The 3,562-nt window shown below is 33.7% G+C and overlaps 1 protein-coding gene across 1 annotated transcript; it reads left to right on the forward strand.

Moving 5' to 3' along the window:
* Positions 1-1,284: 1,284 nt before the first annotated feature.
* LOC111641015 (patched domain-containing protein 3-like) lies at positions 1,285-3,018 on the forward strand. Its single transcript, XM_023387122.1, has 3 exons — positions 1,285-1,963; positions 2,036-2,156; positions 2,865-3,018. The coding sequence occupies exons 1-3, from the start codon at positions 1,285-1,287 to the stop codon at positions 3,016-3,018; spliced, it is 954 nt and encodes a 317-aa protein (XP_023242890.1).
* Positions 3,019-3,562: the final 544 nt, after the last annotated feature.

Raw genomic sequence — 3,562 nt, forward strand, 5'->3', positions numbered from 1 at the left:
GATATACTACCCCACGGCAGTCGAAAAAAAACTGTCAACACGATATTGACATTGCTGCGTACCTGCCGCGCTTTTTTTGGCAGCGAGGATTGTCCCCGAATGCCTGCTGAATCTTGCGAATGGTTTCCGCTTGGATATCGCCAAGCTTTTGGCAAAATTTGATGCAATATCGCTGCTCACGTTGTTCAGTCATTTTCCAACTTAGTGGAATCCGACGAGCGCTCACTACACGTCCTCACTCATGGGCCGACTGCCAGCGACTGACGCTTTCTGCAAGCGGGAAAAAATTCAGGACTGTGCATGATGGTCCCCTTCACAACTCCACCGAATGAAACCTCCCGTGCATCATTGGTTTACGCGGGAAAAATAAAGGTCCGATACTTTTTGAACATTCCTCATATAACGAAGAACATCGCCACAATTGTTCTGTTTATAAGTTTCTTGCTTCAACTTTTTATGTGTTATAGCAATAACACAAAAAGTTGACAATCTCTTTCAAACCTTACTGTAGGAAATTTTTAAAACTATTGAACCAGTTCGCAACAATTAGATTTAGGCCCTATAATTACAAATAAAATTTGTTAGCGTAACGAAAATGTACATATACATGTACAATATTTATGGAATAATAATTCAGTAACTTAGTTACATACAAAGTTTATATGCAAAAGTAAAGAGTAAATAATATATCTTTCAAATCGTATAAAGATGTAATTGTGAAATGTCAAAAAGTTTTATAATGATAATACTATACACATTCCACATCTATGACCGTTACTATTGCACACTGCAGAAGCATTTCAAAATACTGTAGTAGCATTGCTTAACGTGCAATCGGTTAATTATTTACATATGTCATTAAGATAGCGGTATGCCGAGTCTCGCAATAATTAGACAATTGTTTCTGTGAAAATAAAGTTGGACCCTTTTCTAGATACATAACGAATGTTATTTTTAATTGCAGATCATTGCATAATGAAACCAGACATTATAAGAAGAAAATTATCAACAATTTTTAAACGTTTAGGAACGGCGATTGGAAAACATCCATATATTTTTATAATCATTCCTGTATTATTAGCAATTGCTTCAATAGCTGGACTCTTTCAACACAATTACAAGAGAAATCTAATTGACAGTTTAAAAGCCGATAGCGGAAAATTTTTTTCTGTACAACGATTTATTGAAAAAACGTGGAAATCGGCATCAGTTTCTGATAAAATTAGATTTTCTGATGAACCAACTGGAATCAAATTATACTTTATAAGAAAAAATGAAGAAAATATGTTAGAAAGAAAAATTCTTCAAGAATTAAAAGTGGCTGATTCCATAGTTAAAAATATCACCATCCAAATGTTTAATCGAACAATTGGATACGCTGATATTTGCGTTAAAGTGCGTAACAAATGCTTCGAAAACACACTTTTTGAAATAATGTCCGATGCGGAAAACGTGTTAAATCGTAGAAGGTTCAAATATCCCGTAGACATAGACAACTTAACTTATTCTTATCGTTCATACGTGATGAATTTGGGAGGCGTTACAACCGACGTAAATGATTACGTCAAAAGTGTCAAAGCCGTCAGACTGTTCTACGTAGTTGACAGAACTGACGAAGAAAAGGCTCCATTCATTGATAATTGGATAGCCGAAGTGTATCGACGAATACAAAATTATAACTTTCAAAATGTCAAACTATTAATAGATCCAGTTTGGTCTATTAAAGAAGATACTAAACTATTATTGTACAATTTAAAATATATGATAGGAGCGGTAGTATCGTTTATTTGTATTTTCTCGATGTCTTCATTCATGAGTCAGAATTTGATAAGAAGCAAACCTTGGATGGGAGTAGCCAGTGTTTTGTCTCCGGGAATGTCAATCGTCACTTCGTTCGGATTACTGGGATATTGCGGAGTAGAAAACACTTACTGTAATATTTGTATACCGTTCTTAGTGCTAGGTATGATTTTTTTAATTATACATTATATTATAATAAACAAATGTATGATAAGATTGCTTTATTACGTTGCAGTTACCGAAGTGGACGACGGTTTCGTGATGATTGCGAATTGGAGGATTACCGATCCCGAAAAACCTGTAGAAAAGCGAATGGCAGACACATTTGCCGCAGCGGGGGTGTCAATCACCTTAACGTCAGTCACTAATTTGTTTTCGTATTGCATCGGAATGACTACATCAATTGTTGTTGTGAAGATCTTTTGCATTTACTCTGCAACCTACATTATGTTGTGTCTACTTATGTTTTTCAAATAACCTTCTTTGCTGGATGTATGGCGTTAAGCGGGTACAGAGAAGAAAAAGGTCTTCATCCAATTACATTCAAGTCGTATGGTAATTTTAAATATTAATATATATATATATATATATATATTATTCTGTCGTATAAGAATTGCTTTATCATAAGAACCCGAGTCCCACCCCTCGAAATTTTTAAAATAAAATCTTAATATCGCAAGATCAGATGCGAATTACCTTTCTTAGGTGTTAGGAAAAAAATAAAGTTCGTGGGACTTCTGGCCATTTTTAAATTTATCATCATTTCCATCCAATGACAAAGTTAGCGAGTCTTACCGACTCCGATAACTGTTCGACAGATCGTCCTTATTGAACTCACAATTTTTTTTTTTTTGAATTTTTTAAAAAGTTTTCTAGAAACATTATTGTAAATATTCGGACTTTAATTTAAACATTTAAACTTATAGATTCAAAACAATTACAAAATAAAAGTCTTAAAATGTCATTTAGTTAAATGATTTTACTTTAAATAATTTAAATAAGTTAAATAATTTTTAAGGAAATAAAAATAAAAAAAATTAACTAATATAATTTACAGAACAAAGAAGAGAAGATTGTCAAATCATCCCAGAAAACGAACACGTCTTCATGAGAATAATGAGGGATAAATTCGGAGAATTCATTAACCGTACACCAACAAAAGCAGTTGTATTGATTCTGTATTTAATCAACTTAGGATTTGGAAGTTACGGAGTGTAATTTCTAGAGCAAGGATTAGATTTTCAAAATATGTATCCCTCCGATTCACAAATATACGAAAGTTTACGAGTATATTACAAATACTTTACTGAATACTCATTTCCTATTCATATTATCATTAACAAGACACTCGATTATTCGGACGAAAAGGTTCAGGAATCGGTGGAAGATCTCCTCAGAAGATTCGAGTCTCATCCTCACGTTGCCGATTCACGTTTGACCGTTTCCTGGCTGAAATATTACAAAGAATTTCAAAAAAATCCAATTGCTAAATATGCCTTAAGAAGATACAACGTGTCGAATAAAAACGATTTCGTTGAAGGACTTCGAGAAGTTTTCCTACGATTTAAAGCAGCCGAACAATTTTCAAACGATTTGGTATTCAGCTCGGATGGCTCGGAAATTACTTGCAGCCGATTCCTTGTTGTGGCGAAAAGAATATCTAACAGAAAAACTGAGATTGCGACTATGAATGAATTTTTGAAAATTGCAAATAAAGCACCTTTCTCTGTTGTTATTCATCACGTATTGGCAAATATCATAG

Source organism: Centruroides sculpturatus, unplaced genomic scaffold (genome assembly GCF_000671375.1).
Source record: "Centruroides sculpturatus isolate CEXI.00-Female unplaced genomic scaffold, Cexi_2.0 scaffold1428, whole genome shotgun sequence".
In the NCBI taxonomy this organism is placed as follows: Eukaryota; Metazoa; Arthropoda; class Arachnida; order Scorpiones; family Buthidae; genus Centruroides; species Centruroides sculpturatus.

What these genes read in the sequence shown, in the direction of transcription:
- LOC111641015 (XM_023387122.1), top strand. Translation starts at nt 1,285, where the DNA reads ATGTTAGAAAGAAAAATTCTTCAAGAATTAAAAGTGGCTGATTCCATA. An exon ending in TATACCGTTCTTAGTGCTAG is followed by an intron (nt 1,964 to 2,035) that starts GTATGATTTTTT and finishes ATTACGTTGCAG; the next exon opens with TTACCGAAGTGGACGACGGT. An exon ending in GGGGTGTCAATCACCTTAAC is followed by an intron (nt 2,157 to 2,864) that starts GTCAGTCACTAA and finishes TACAGAACAAAG; the next exon opens with AAGAGAAGATTGTCAAATCA.